At 37.1% G+C, this 13,250-nt stretch overlaps 1 protein-coding gene across 2 annotated transcripts in view; it reads left to right on the top strand.

Moving 5' to 3' along the window:
• LOC128690247 (condensin-2 complex subunit G2) overlaps positions 1–9,591 on the top strand; it is a 55,764-nt gene extending 46,173 nt beyond the window's left edge. For both annotated transcript variants that reach the window (XM_070090617.1, XM_053778835.2), the window contains 7 exons: positions 392–627; positions 1,913–2,106; positions 4,941–5,119; positions 6,385–6,519; positions 6,811–6,954; positions 7,952–8,118; positions 8,445–9,591. In XM_070090617.1, coding sequence (XP_069946718.1) covers positions 392–627; positions 1,913–2,106; positions 4,941–5,119; positions 6,385–6,519; positions 6,811–6,954; positions 7,952–8,118; positions 8,445–8,508 — 1,119 coding nt within the window. In that variant the 3' untranslated portion in view covers positions 8,509–9,591. The remainder of the gene's footprint in view (positions 1–391; positions 628–1,912; positions 2,107–4,940; positions 5,120–6,384; positions 6,520–6,810; positions 6,955–7,951; positions 8,119–8,444) is intronic.
• The last annotated feature ends 3,659 nt before the right edge of the window (positions 9,592–13,250 follow it).

The raw sequence follows: 13,250 nt of genomic DNA, 5'->3' as shown, positions 1-13,250 counted from the left end.
TTCTACCATACTGTTGGCTTTGGTTTTTGTAAACTTTTTTTTTTATTGTTGGTGGGATCTCATTCCCATCAGTCCTGCACAAGTTGGAATGCAATTTTGTGTTTTGAACTTTTTAAGAGTTTTGTTTGTAGATGGCTAGGTAAGGGTTATACTTTGATGCTAAACATTTTTCAGTTGGTTTTTGCATATGTGGAGAGTCTGCTTCAGGGGATAGGTTGATGGTAGTGATTATTTCTAATTCTTTCTGCAGTAAGCATGTTTGCATAAAATTAACACTAGTTATTGCTTAATATACAGATGAAAATTTGCAAGTTCGTTTTACATTTTCTTGAACTTCACTAAGTTTTTTCCCACCAAAGTATTGTCCCTAAGCTATCAAAATTGATTTTAGGATAGAATTAGTGAGCGATTGGATCGCACAGAAGAGCTGTCACCACTGTGCTCAGATGCTTTCTTGTGTGAGTGTTGGGCCCAGTACCTGAGCTTGGTAGCTGTGCTCCACAATCCTTCTGTAGAAGTACAAGAATGCAACAACTCTGAAGAACAAGACGATGATGGGGAAAATCCAGAGGATCTTCTGTTTGATAGTTCAGAGAATGTATCACTCAGCTTAGATTGGGCAAACAAGTAAGAAATGTTTTGTAGCAGTTTTTCACTATATAGTAATTGAAATAGTTTTTATATAGTTTTACAATGCTACTCGCCAGTATTACGTAATGACTTGGAAATTAAGCTGACAGATGGTTTAATAATGATGTAGAGCAAAGCCTTTATTTTACATGGCATTTTCCTCAGGATTGAACATTATCAACCACTGCTGTGGTTGAGTGTGGTGTGGTTGGAATGGGGTGGCAGACATACAGGGGTGGGCAGTAGTTAGACTCCCTTTTTCTCAGTCTTGTCTTCCATCACATTGAGACAATATAAGCTGAAAACTCATTCATGTTATGGTAAGTGCTTATGTGTGAGGGAAGATAGTGGTGAAGATAATTATTCACCTATTTGTGCTTGCCTGTTTGTGGCTTCAGGTGTTGATTATCAGAATCTGGCCCTGCCTCTTAACTTGCCAATCTTCAGATTCACTCCCATTTAGCCTTGTGGGGCCTGCTCACTTTGCCTCATGGGCCTGTTGTACCTGGTCACTTAGCCTCATGGGCCTATTGTTCTTGCTCTTAAAACTATATATGGAGCCAGCCTCCATATACAAGTAGTGAAGGCAAACGTTTTTTGGGACTTGACAAGCTGTTGGAGTGTGAGCAGGGTAATATTTTGTGAAGGGATTCAGGGGAACTGGTTAGCTAGACTTGAGTCCTGCAAGTGGGGTTAGGATATTTGCTGTTTAGAGGGACATTTAAATTGTCATATCTGCTCACCTTTGATAAGACAGTGATAGTGTGAATGATGGTGAAAGTCTCTTTTTGGGTCACCCTGCCTCAATGGGAGATGGTCAGTGTGTTAAAAAAAAAATGTGGAAAACTCTAGTTATGCAGAGCATTTTGGGCAACTTAATTACATTTCAACAGAAAGCCATGATCTAATATGCTTTAATAATCTAATTTTGATTGCATCTCGACAGTTTTCACCATTTAATTTTAGTTTGTCAAATTTTATTTGTGTGTGGTATGTATAGTTTGGAGGTAATTAAACCACTACAAACTCTTAGTGACAGTGTTTTTTTAAATTGACTTGTTTCTTGATATATTAAGCACTGTAATTCAGTTGGCTCACCTGTGGTTTGATGAGGTTAATCCTTCATGGGATATGTAGTATATTTAGAAACTTTATTTTTTGCCAGTTTCTGAATCTCTTTCTTTTCATTACCTTTTAACATATCAATTTTAATTGAAATCTTAATGCTTAAAAATTCTTTCTTGAAAGGTATAGCTTCTAATTTTTTTTCCTATATTTGCAGCATCTTGGTGCCAGCCTTAGAAGAGACTAGAGGTGGAAAGAGGAAGCTAAGGGCTGGAGATGATGCTCTAAACATAGCAGTGTCTGTACTTAACAGACTTTTAACAACTAGCACCCATTTGCTGATGATTGGAGCTGCTAGTACTGCTTTTGCTTCCAAACTCTGTGTATTTGTGGATGGCTTGCTGAAGTCTGGTAAGGCTCCATGTGCTCATTATTATTTTTCTAATTGTATTTATTAAAAGATATATGGTAGCAAAAGTGGAGAAAAAAGTATTTCTATAAATTGGAAGTTTAACAAGGAAAGGAAAACGAGAGGAAAGGTTAACCCTTTGGGGGTCGCCAGGCCCTCTCGGAGACTTTTTCTCAGGGTCGCCAAAATTTAAAAAAAAAAAATAAAAAAAATTTTCTCATGAAAAGAGAATCTTTTCCCGATCATAATGACACCAAAAAAATTATGCTCTTGCGAAGTTAGCGGTCTCAATAATGTTTACGCATCGGTGATTTTGCCCACTTTGAGCCCTATTTTTGGCCAATTCCAGTGTACTAGTCGACAAAAATCATAACTATTTCACTAGAACTCTGTTTTTTCTTTCGAATGAGTACAAGCAACCACCCATTTACCAATTTCAAATATCCAATAAAGCGATCAGAATTTAGCAATTTTGCCAATTTCACACAAATTTCAGAAGATGCCAATTTCCAAATAGGGTCCAGAATAAACAAGAAAGACATTCCTGGCACTAAAACAACATTTCCTCTGTTCATTAATCATGTCCCCAGGCCCCTCTTACATTTCTTCTGCTTTCCACTTTGATTTTTTATTCTCACAAAAAATAAAGATTTACTGTTATGTAGACTACTGCATCAGTGTAGAAATGGTATAAATAATATCGGCGCACTTGTGAAAGAATATTAGACTCGCCAGTTGACGTGTATTGGACGCTTAGCATGATTTATTTACTTTTGAACTTTGGTAAATATCGAACATTTCTGCTACTTTGAGCTCAATTTCAAGGTACTTTTCATTGTAAAACCAGTCAAAATCATCTCAATTTCTGTAATATGTCTTCCATTCTATAAAATGAGACCAAGAAAACTAGAATACAACCATAAATACCATACGAAAATACAGTGCAAAGTCGCTGTTTTAATCCAAAAACACGGTCAAAGTTTTTTTTTTTCTCATTACGCACTGTGTTCTGCAATAATTTTTTTATACTGCACACACTGACCACATAGACCCATTCTTTCATATGTAGGCCTACCAGCTTTCTCTTGCTAGATTTGAGGGCGCTAGAATTTATGCGTACTAGTACGTCAAAAACCCTGGTGCGTAAGCCATACTAGTACGGCCAAAACCCCCAAAGGGTTAAAAGAGGAGAAAGTTGTGTTGTACCGAATGAGAAGAGTATAAAGGGCAAGGACAGCTCATTTTCTCTTGCAAGGCTAATTGAAAACATGCCAGTTTCATCTATGTTGGATGTCGTCATCACCAATAGCAAAATGTAATGCTGCTCGATTACCTATGATCATGTTTTGTGCACCCCAGTGCAAAGAAAATGCAGTATGGACACAAAAAACATGTATGATGTAAAGCTGGCTAACCTGTATTGCTTTTTAAATTTTGGAAGGATATAAGGGGGGGGGGGGGCGTAGACTTCCAGCAAGCGTGCGTGAGTGTGTTAGATAGGAGTGAATGGAGACAGAGTATTTGGGACATGACGAGCTGTTGGAGTGTGAACAGGGTAATATTTAGTGAAGGAATTCAGGGAAACCGGTTATTTTTATATAGCCGGACTTGAGTCCTGGAAATGGGAAGTACAATGCCTGCACTTCAAAGGAGGAGTTTGGGATATTGGCAGTTTGGAAGGACATATTATGTATCTTTATAAGTATATGCTTCTATATTAACTGCTGTATTCTGAGCACCTCTGTGTGAGTGAGGTGAAAGTGTTGAATGATGATGAAAGTATTTTCTTTTTGGGGATTTTCTTTCTTTTTGGGTCACCCTGCCTCGGTGGGAGACGGCCGACTTGTTAAAAAAAAAAAAAAACTTGCTTTTTAAAAGTGTGGAATAATTCATTGTCTTCAGTAAATCAAGTTAACACACGTTAAGGTTGATAAAGACACCATGGCAGAATGGAAACCTTTATTGAGACATTTCACTTGGATACCAAGTTTGCATTGAAAGTATTAAAGGTTACTGTTAAATTTGGTTCATAGATTGTGGTTGATATTCTCATAAGGAAAAGCCAAAACATGAAATTATTTAAAATCTGCTTTTTATTATCTTTAAAGAAAACACCTGTTATAATAAAAAGTGTGTGCGTGTTTTACAGAACCTACAGATTTCAAATACATACACCTTATACCTGTTTTTGTATCATTGCATCACCTTATTTCATAATTACATGCTCAATGTTAATAACTTTTGAGTGTATACATAAATGACTGATTTGAAATATTTGAGGTAAATTTGTATTGCATCATAATCTTACACCATCAAAGAATGTTTAAAATCTTTCAGAAGGGCTGTTTTTGACCTTTTTTCCAGTATTGTGGCTTCAGACATAATTTGGAAGACTTTTGTATCTCAGCTTAATGTTACTCTACGTTATGGTTGTGCAGGGTGTGACTCACTGCTATACAAAGTTAGATTTTGATCTCTTGGATTTTTGTATCTTTTAAGTTATCTTCCTAACTCTTTCAGATATGAGAAAATGAACCAAGTACACAAATTGCACAGCCTATTTCCAAATACAACTCTCTCATGACTAATAGTAACAGAAGATAATGTCTGCCTTGTTTTACTTTCCAAAGAGAATGAATCTTGCATGTGGACTTTGTTAGCACATTTTTTATTAAGAGTATTTGTTGATAAAATTACCCCTTGTTTTTTACATCAAATGTCTGAATGCACTCACTCCTTATGTGAATAATCATTACAGTTTTTGTTATTTCCTAATTTTCTGTTTTACTTAAAAGTTACAACAAAGCTGGAATGCTAAACTATTACTGTTTTTCAGATGCCTCAGGAAGCTTCTGGGAGAAGAGTTTAGTTTTGGCATCGGAAGCACACCAGTATCTGGAATCTTACGTCTGCTCCAATGAGAATTACGAAAATGATTCCACTCCTGTCCATGTAATAAATACATGTATATCATCAATATCAGATTACTTTAAAGAGCATGAGACTTTTCCTAAGGTGTGTGTTAAACCATTGTTAAGAGCATCTTGTACATTGGGGAACATTGTATGATTAGGAATTTTTGCATGTTCTTAGCATTTTCATTGTGTCAAGGCAATTTAATGGATGTCAGATTTGGTTAGGTAAATATAAGTGGCTTATTTTATGAGGCTAGTTGCAAAAAGAAAAAACTATATAAGGCAGTTTGCTATCATAGTTTGCATTCATAGCAGTTTGCTATGAATTAATGTACTACCAACCAAGAACTAATCTGATATTTTAGGTGAAACTTACCATTAATGGGTTTACTGTTCTTTCTTTCAACAAACCGGCAGTATCCCACCGAGGCAAGGTGGCCCAAAAAGAAAAACAAAAGTTTCTCTTTAACTTTAGTAATGTATACAGGAGAAGGGGTTACTAGTTCCTTGCTCCTGGCATTTTAGTCTTACGACACACGGCTTACAGAAGAATTCTGTTCCCCTTCCCCATGGAGGGGTTTACTGTTATGTCCTGCAAAAATTCTTCCACTATATAATTAGCAGTTATTCTCTTAGCAATGTCTTATGTAACATCCTTTCCACTAGCTCATTTGCCTGTTGTGTATGTGCCCCTCCACCTTGTTACCACTGGAGAACTGTAAGGTATCTTCACCATTCTCTGACATTTTTTCATAGCAGTATTAGCTTTGCTCTTCTAATTGTCTTCTCAGAGGTTTCTTTGACTCCATATAGCTTTCACCTTGTGTTAATAATACTTCCCAAGTGATTTAAGTTTTACTCTATTTTGCATTGAGGTAACAACACTTGTAACTGTAGATTGGAACTCTTTGCACATACATACTTGATCATTCCATTATTCAAGTCAGAACACCCTATATCCTCTGTTTTCCTATTTTTTCACTTGTATTTCATTTTTGACTGTCATTGTTATATCAAAATAATTTTTTGAAAGTTGTGGACATATTACAAAATGAATTTGTATTTAATATTCCTTCATAATAGCTACTTGAAATATTAAAATAACATTTGGGTCAAAACAGAATAGCTATAGGCTGGAGGGCCCCAGTGTTAGTTCTAAGGTTCCCAAAATACTATAGCTGAAAGTTTCTTCTCCCTTCAAGCTAACAACAATGTAGCTCTTTATGAAATAAAAGAACTTATCACCATTTGCAGTGAACTTTAGTATCTTGCATATAAGCTTAAAAAAAAATTACCACTATTTTATAGCTTGTCTCACTGCTTATATATTCATGTATTTATTAGTGTAGTGTTTTTCCCGTGTAGGATGCTGATGGTCTGCACGATACACTAATTCTCGTGCTTACCACCCTGGGCCAGAATTCTAGACAGGATCAATCTGAGGTGATGGTTCATATGGCTGATACTGTTGTGCAGCATATTTGTTGGAGTGTGGATAAGGTAAGGTAATATTTCATCACTGTGAAAATTGAGATAAAAAAAAGTTTCCTAATAATGGTAGCAATTTTTTTTAAACTAGATATTGTGGGATTTAATTAAGGTTTCTTATTTTTTAATATTCTTTTAAATAAAAATATTTACATCTAAAACAAGAAGAGATTATATTTTCTTTGAGCTTTTCAAACAGTAACAGGTAACAAAATATTTAGTAATGTTTATAAATGGTACAGTAATAGGCTACAAATATAATTTGTATTATTGTGTTGAAAATAATAATCTTTTATCTGCTAGACCAAAGGTATAGACTTAGAAGTGACAAAGATTCAAGATGCTAATGGATGTGTAGCTCTGCTGGTTGGTGTTTGTCAAAGTCGAACAAAACTTGCCACTGCACTGTTGGACTCGCTTACTCATCTTGTAAAAACTGCCATCCATGTAAGTTGTCAAGTGTAGGGCTTGAATTTTGTATACAGTATTAAGATAGTATAGTCTGGCTCTTAATCTTTATTTGATGTCAATTGCTTAATTCTTTAGTATGCTTTAGATTCAGTAATGAGGGGTTGCTTGCACATATTTCGTAACTAGCTATTCATGTGTAATTTGAAGGGAAGGATTTTTGCCAATCAGATAATGTAGTTTATTAGTGTCTCAGCTTAGATTTGCCCAGTTAAAAAATTTAATTTGTCAGCAGCATTCAATTTTACATGATAAAAAAAAGTCTTCGAAGTATAGCAATCGATAAAAATTACTTAAGTACTATATGAAGGGATTCAGGGAAACCGGCAGGCCGGACTTGAGTCCTGGAGATGGGAAGTACAGTGCCTGCACTCTGAAGGAGGGGTGTTAATGTTGCAGTTTAAAAACTGTAGTGTAAAGCACCCTTCTGGCAAGACAGTGATGGAGTGAATGATGGTGAAAGTTTTTCTTTTTCGGGCCACCCTGCCTTGGTGGGAATCGGCCAGTGTGATAATAAAATAAAATAAAATATACCATATTTTTTTGTGTGTGTGGGGGGGGGGGTAAAAGAGGTTTTGTGTGTAAGGGGCTTGCACATGCAGCAGGCATGTGTGTGTGTGTGTGTTAGGAGTGAGTGAAGACAAATAGTTTTGGGGACCTGACAAGCTATTGGAGTGTGAGCAGGGTAATATTTTGTGAAGGGATTCAGGGAAACCGGTTAGCCAGACTTGAGTCCTGGAGGTGGGAAGTACAATGCCTGCATGTTAAAGGAGGGGTTTGGGAAATTGGCTGTTTGGAGTGACATCTAAACTGTCGTATTTCAGCGCCTATGCAAAGACATGATTACGTGTGAATGGTGGTGAAAGTATTGAATTTTGGTGAAAAGTGTTTTTTATTTCTTGGGTCACCCTGCCTTAGTGGGAAATGGCTGATGTGTTGAAAAAAAAAGTTAATAAAATATATTGTTTATCTACAGGATATCACATCACTGCTTGCTACATCATATTTGCTAATGATCCTAGCAAAAGATAGTGGAAAAATTTCTCGGTATAGCCTGAAGCAAGCAGTGGTTGCTGCTGACAGCATCATGTCTAGAATTATCTTACCTGCAAGCATAGATGATGAGGAGGGTGGATTCTTTGGGTAAGAAATTTTCGTTTGACTAATGCAGAATACATAGAGCAAAATATAAAATACAGCATAGGAATCTTTTAAGTATATTTAAACAAATTTATTATAGATTTTCTTCTTATTTAAATGCAGGTGTAGACCATTTAAGCATCATTTAAGATAGAAGTTGAGGGAACTAGACAGTGTATTGATAATTCAATTATAGATACTACAGTACAGTATAGACATAAAATATTTCTCACCCATTGTACCCAACGTCTGATGCTTTTATTCCCATTTAAATGTATAGGTATATTTAAAATACTTAATCAGTGTGATGTATTCTATTTTAATTTCAGGGAATACACAAAGACTACAAAAGAACTTATTCAAGACTTGAAGAGTTCATTGGGTGTGTTGTAAGTTTGAGTGCTAATCCTTGTATGTACAGGTCCACATTCCTTTATCAAATTTCAGAAATTTTTGAATTTCAGAATGAAGGTGGGGTCTAGGGCAGCACCCCATAATCAAATATTAACACTGCAGCAAAAACGTATGAATACTCAAACTAAGTGGGATAAATAGACTACAAATAGTACTGTGGTTTATTTATAGAATAATATATGTTATGAATGAGAAGAAACTGGATGTTCTGGCTTTAAGTGAAACAAAGCTGAAGGGGGTGGGAGAGTTTCAATGGAGAGGAATAAATGGGATTAGGTCCGGGGTTTCAAATAGAGTTAGAGCTAAAGAAGGAGTAGCAATAATGTTGAAGGATAAGCTATGGCAGGAAAAGAGGGACTACAAATGTATAAATTCAAGGATTATGTGGAGTAAAATAAAGATTGGATGTGAAAAGTGGGTTATAGTAAGCGTGTATGCACCTGGAGAAGAGAGAAGTGTAGAGGAGAGAGAGAGATTCTGGGAAATGTTGAGTGAATGCGTGGGGAGTTTTGAATCAAGTGTGAGAGTAATGGTGGTTGGGGATTTCAATGCTAAAGTGGGTAAAAATGTTATGGAGGGAGTAGTAGGTAATTTTGGGGTGCCAGGGGTAAATGTAAATGGGGAGCCTTTAATTGAGTTATGTGTAGAAAGAAATTTGGTAATAAGTAATACATATTTTATGAAAAAGAGGATAAATAAATATACAAGGTATGATGTAGCACGTAATGAAAGTAGTTTGTTAGATTATGTATTGGTGGATAAAAGGTTGATGGGTAGGCTCCAGGATGTACATGTTTATAGAGGGGCAACTGATATATCGGATCATTATTTAGTTGTAGCTACAGTTAGAGTAAGAGGTAGATGGGAAAAGAGGAAGGTGGCAACAACAAGTAAGAGGGAGGTGAAAGTGTATAAACTAAGGGAGGAGGAAGTTCGGGCGAGATATAAGCGACTATTGGCAGAAAGGTGGGCTAGTGCAAAGATGAGTAGTGGGGGGGTTGAAGAGGGTTGGAATAGTTTTAAAAATGCAGTATTAGAAGGTGGGGCAGAAGTTTGTGGTCATAGGAGGGTGGGGGCAGGAGGAAAGAGGAGTGATTGGTGGAATGATGAAGTAAAGGGTGTGATAAAAGAGAAAAAGGTAGCTTACGAGAGGTTTTTACAAAGCAGAAGTGTTATAAGAAGAGCAGAGTATATGGAGAGTAAAAGAAAGGTGAAGAGAGTGGTGAGAGAGTGCAAAAGGAGAGCAGATGAAAGAGTGGGAGAGGCACTGTCAAGAAATTTTAATGAAAATAAGAAAAAATTTTGGAGTGAGTTAAACAAGTTAAGAAAGAATAGGGAAAGTATGGATTTGTCAGTTAAAAACAGAGTAGGGGAGTTAGTAGATGGGGAGAGGGAGGTATTAGGTAGATGGCGAGAATATTTTGAGGAACTTTTAAATGTTAAGGAAGAAAGGGAGGCGGTAATTTCATGCACTGGCCAGGGAGGTATACCATCTTTTAGGAGTGAAGAAGAGCAGAATGTAAGTGTGGTGGAGGTACGTGAGGCATTACGTAGAATGAAAGGGGGTAAAGCAGCTGGAACTGATGGGATCATGACAGAAATGTTAAAAGCAGGGGGGGATATAGTGTTGGAGTGGTTAGTACTTTTGTTTAATAAATGTATGAAAGAGGGGAAGGTACCTAGGGATTGGCGGAGAGCATGTATAGTCCCTTTATATAAAAGGGAAAGGGGACAAAAGAGATTGTAAAAATTATAGAGGAATAAGTTTACTGAGTATACCAGGAAAAGTATACGGTAGGGTTATAATTGAAAGAATTAGAGGTAAGACAGAATGTAGAATTGCGGACGAGCAAGGAGGTTTCAGAGTGGGTAGGGGATGTGTAGATCAAGTGTTTACATTGAAGCATATATGTGAACAGTATTTAGATAAAGGTAGGGAAGTTTTTATTGCATTTATGGATTTAGAAAAGGCATATGATAGAGTGGATAGAGGAGCAATGTGGCAGATGTTGCAAGTATATGGAATAGGTGGTAAGTTACTAAATGCTGTAAAGAGCTTTTATGAGGATAGTGAGGCTCAGGTTAGGGTGTGTAGAAGAGAGGGAGAATACTTCCCGGTAAAAGTAGGTCTTAGACAGGGATGTGTAATGTCACCATGGTTGTTTAATATATTTATAGATGGGGTTGTAAAAGAAGTAAATGCTAGGGTGTTCGGGAGAGGGGTGGGATTAAATTATGGGGAATCAAATTCAAAATGGGAATTGACACAGTTACTTTTTGCTGATGATACTGTGCTTATGGGATATTCTAAAGAAAAATTGCAAAGGTTAGTGGATGAGTTTGAGAATGTGTGTAAAGGTAGAAAGTTGAAAGTGAACATAGAAAAGAGTAAGGTGATGAGGGTATCAAATGATTTAGATAAAGAAAAATTGGATATCAAATTGGGGAGGAGGAGTATGGAAGAAGTGAATGTTTTCAGATACTTGGGAGTTGATGTGTCGGCGGATGGATTTATGAAGGATGAGGTTAATCATAGAATTGATGAGGGAAAAAAGGTGAGTGGTGCGTTGAGGTATATGTGGAGTCAAAAAACGTTATCTATGGAGGCAAAGAAGGGAATGTATGAAAGTATAGTAGTACCAACACTCTTATATGGATGTGAAGCTTGGGTGGTAAATGCAGCAGCGAGGAGACGGTTGGAGGCAGTGGAGATGTCCTGTCTAAGGGCAATGTGTGGTGTAAATATTATGCAGAAAATTCGGAGTGTGGAAATTAGGAGAAGGTGTGGAGTTAATAAAAGCATTAGTCAGAGGGCAGAAGAGGGGTTGTTGAGGTGGTTTGGTCATTTAGAGAGAATGGATCAAAGTAGAATGACATGGAAAGCATATAAATCTATAGGGGAAGGAAAGAGGGGTAGGGGTCGTCCTTGAAAGGGTTGGAAAGAGGGGGTAAAGGAGGTTTTGTGGGTGAGGGGCTTGGACTTCCAGCAAGTGTGCATGAGCGTGTTAGATAGGAGTGAATGGAGACGAATGATACTTGGGACCTGACGATCTGTTGGAGTGTGAGCAGGGTAATATTTAGTGAAGGGATTCAGGGAAACCGGTTATTTTCATATAGTCGGACTTGAGTCCTGGAAATGGGAAGTACAATGCCTGCACTTTAAAGGAGGGGTTTGGGATATTGGCAGTTTGGAGGGATATGTTGTGTATCTCTATACGTATATGCTTCTAAACTGTTATATTCTGAGCACCTCTGCAAAAGCAGTGATAATGTGTGAGTGTGGTGAAAGTGTTGAATGATGATGAAAGTATTTTCTTTTTGGGGATTTTCTTTCTTTTTTTGGGTCACCGTGCCTCGGTGGGAGACGACCGACTTGTTGAAAAAAAAAAAAAAAAAAATATTGATAAATGAAATAATAGGATAATTATAGACCAGGTAGGTAGTAGGTTGGTAGACAGCAACCATCCAGGGAGGTACTACCGTCCTGCCAAGTGAGTGTAAAACGAAAGCCTGTGATTGTTTTACATGATGGTAGGATTGCTGATGTCTTTTGTCTGTCTCATAAATATGCAAGATTACAGGCATGTCTTGCTACTTCTACTTACACTTAGGTCACACTACACATACATGTACACATTTATTTATACACACTCATCTCAGTTTTCTTTGATTTTATCTTAATAGTTCTTGGTCTTATTACTTTTCCTTTTATATCCATGGGGAAGTGGAATAAGAATCTTTCCTCCGTAAGCCATGCGTGTTGTAAAAGTCAACTAAAATGCCGGGAACAATGGGCTAGTAACCCCTTTTCCTGTAAAGATTACTAAAAAGAATAAGAAGAAAATTGTTTTCTTTCTTTTTTGGGTCACCCTGCCTCGGTGGGAGACGGCCGACTTGTTGAAAAAAAAAAAAAAAAAAAAAATTATAGACCAGGAACATGATTCTCAAGACGATTGACAGATGGCGTTTTTAAAGACTTCAAGTGTCATCTGTCTTATTAACATTGGTTTCTGTTTAAGCAATCTCTGAGTAAATTGCCATAATCTCTTGCTCAATGATAAATGCACATTGTTCAAGGCTTGGACTTCCAGCAGGCGTGCGTGAGCGTGTTTGATAGGAGTGAATGGAGACAAATGGTTTCTAATACTTGACGTGCTGTTGGAGTGTGAGCAAAGTAACATTTATGAAGGGGTTCAGGGAAACCGGCAGGCCTGACTTGAGTCCTGGAGATGGGAAGTACAGTGCCTGCACTCTGAAGGAGGGGTGTTAATGTTGCAGTTTAAAAACTGTAGTGCAAAGCACCCTTCTGGCAAGACAGTGATGGAGTGAATTATGGTGAAAGTTTTTCTTTTTCGGGCCACCCTGCCTTGGTGGGAATCGGCCAGTGTGATAATAAAAAAAAAATGTTCAAGGCCAGCAATTAACTGATCACACATTTTCACCATGTCGTCTATGGGGACTTTCACCTGTGTTGACACTGTCATCATCATCACTACTATTCTCATCCTTATTTGTATTTAACATCATTTCACCAATTTCACCATCACTCAAGGAATGCACAACAGGTGCAACATTGTCAATGTTCAGCATTTCTTCGATGTCAGCTTCCTGTAACTTGTTTATACTTTCATCCAATAAACTTTTAACATAAGTTACGAGGTTTGATATCATAATCTCATCAATGGCACGAAATCCCTCAGTCTTCATCTGTAGGTTCATTT

Source organism: Cherax quadricarinatus, chromosome 32, assembly GCF_038502225.1.
Source record: "Cherax quadricarinatus isolate ZL_2023a chromosome 32, ASM3850222v1, whole genome shotgun sequence".
Classification (NCBI taxonomy): domain Eukaryota; kingdom Metazoa; phylum Arthropoda; class Malacostraca; order Decapoda; family Parastacidae; genus Cherax; species Cherax quadricarinatus.
Note: the sequence above shows the minus strand (reverse complement) of the source record. Positions and strands in the feature narration are given on the sequence as shown.